The sequence below is a fragment of the Eimeria tenella genome, genomic scaffold, assembly GCF_000499545.2.
Source record: "Eimeria tenella Houghton genomic scaffold, Eth_scaff3583, whole genome shotgun sequence".
Lineage (NCBI taxonomy): Eukaryota > Apicomplexa > Conoidasida > Eucoccidiorida > Eimeriidae > Eimeria > Eimeria tenella.
In genome coordinates, this window is record NW_013543258.1 from 386 (window position 1) to 2,229 (window position 1,844).

At 58.5% G+C, this 1,844-nt stretch overlaps 1 protein-coding gene across 1 annotated transcript in view; it reads left to right on the forward strand.

Annotated features, from left to right (window-relative positions):
- ETH_00039635 (flavoprotein domain-containing protein, putative) overlaps positions 1-1,489 on the forward strand; it is a gene marked incomplete at both ends in the record, with an annotated part of 1,823 nt that extends 334 nt beyond the window's left edge. The window contains 4 exons of the mRNA XM_013376512.1: positions 28-117; positions 401-529; positions 764-806; positions 951-1,489. Of these exons, the coding sequence (XP_013231966.1) occupies positions 28-117; positions 401-529; positions 764-806; positions 951-1,489 (801 nt within the window). The remainder of the gene's footprint in view (positions 1-27; positions 118-400; positions 530-763; positions 807-950) is intronic.
- Positions 1,490-1,844: the final 355 nt, after the last annotated feature.

A 1,844-nucleotide genomic window follows, 5' to 3' on the forward strand; every position in this document is an offset into this window, starting at 1 on the left:
CTGCTGGGGGCTGGGGTGTATGTACAGCTGCGCCGGTGGGCAGACCTGTTTCTTATAGCGCCTTTGAGCGCCAACAGCCTCGCCAAAATATCTTCTGGCCTTTGCGATGACCTCTTGGTGCGCTGCTGCTGCTGCTGCTGCTGCTGCTGTTGCTGTGAAGTTGCTTCTGTGAAGTTGCTGCTACGTGGAGACTGATGCTGATGCTGCTGCAGCTGCCTAGTTGCTACCGCTGCTGCGGAAGTGCTGCTACAGCTGCTGCTGCTCAACTGCTGCTGCTGCTTAAGTGCTGCTGCCGCTGCCCAGCTGCTGCTGCTGCTGCCGCTGCTGCTGCTGCTGCTGCTGCTGCTGCTGCTGCATGTGCCTGTACTTTGCAGCTGCGTGTGTGTGTCTGCTGCTGCAGAGCTGCGTGGCGCGGGCCTGGAGCTACAGCAGCAAACCACTTGTTGCTGCTCCAGCAATGAACACCGAAATGTGGCAGCACCCAATCACCAGCCAGCAGCTGCAGCAGCTGCAGCACTTCGGAGCCAAAGTGCGCTGCTGCTGCTGCCGCTGCTGCTGCTGCTGCTATTGCTGGCGCCGCTTGGAACGGCGCTGCTGCTGCTGCTGCTGCTGCTGCTGCTGGAAGCGGGTTGGTGCTGCTGCTGCTTGCTTCTCAGCAAACTAACTGCCCAGCGATTCGTCTTGAACTTCACGCGGCCCTCAAGTGCTGCTGCTGCTGTGCTGCTGCTGCTGTGCTGCTGCTGCTGTGCTGCTGCTGCTGCAGATTGTTCCCCCCGTGGCGAAGCGGCTCATCTGCGGCGACACGGGTAAGTTTTGCTGCCTCTGTTATTCTTCATTTTTATTTTATTTTTATTTAATTGCAACTTTGCTGCTGCTGGTTGTCTCTTTTCATTTCCTTCGTTTGCTGCTTCTTGTTGCTGCTGCTGCTGCTGTTGCTGCTGCTGCTGCAGGCGTTGGCGCAATGGCGGAGCCCCACACAATCGCTTGTGAGGCTCTTGAGGCTTGGTGTCTCTTCTACCGCACAGGCAAGCTGCTGCAGCAGCAGCAGCAGCAGCAGCAACAGGAACAGCAGCAGCAACTGCAGATACACGAGGAGCAGCAGCTCCAGCACCACCAACAGCACCTGAAGCACCAACGGCAACAGCAACTACAGCAACAGCAGCAGCAGCAAGAGCAGCTGCAACAGCAGCAGCAGCAAGATTCGCACGAGCTGCAGGAACAGCTGGAGCAGCGGCAGCGGCAGCGACACAGATTTGCTGCTGCCCTCGAGAAGCACCACTTTGCTGCTGCTGCTGCTCACCCCGAGCAGCAGCAGCAGCAGCGGCAGGCTGCGACTGTGTCTCCTATGCAGCAGCAGCGCTTCGCAGCCGTTGAAGTAGAGCAGCAGCACTTTGCTCCTGCTGCGGCTGCCAGTGCCGCCCTTGCTACTGCCGCTGCCGCTGAGCCTGCAGAACAGCAGCAGCAGCAGCAGCAGCGCGAGCCCTCATAGGGTTTGTGGCCCACAAAGGCCTTCAGCAATTAACCGTGCTGCAGCACTTAAGGCTTCACTTTTTCAGCCAGCCTTTCCACTCTTTCTGTCTTAGGGTTTAGGGGCCCCTCGGGGGCCCCCACACTTTCTAGGGTTTGAGGGCCCCCACTGTTTCTGGGGTTTGGGGGCCCCCACTCTTTCTAGGGTTTGGGGGCCCCTCCATATTTAGGGTTTGGGGATCCCCAGTCTATCTAGGGTTTATGGGGCTCCCTCAGCACCTTAGTTGAGGTTTGGGTTTAACAAACAAAAGAATAGCTGCAGCACAAGCTGCAGACGCTGCTGCTGCTGTTGTTGCTGCTGTTGCTGCTGCTGGCGC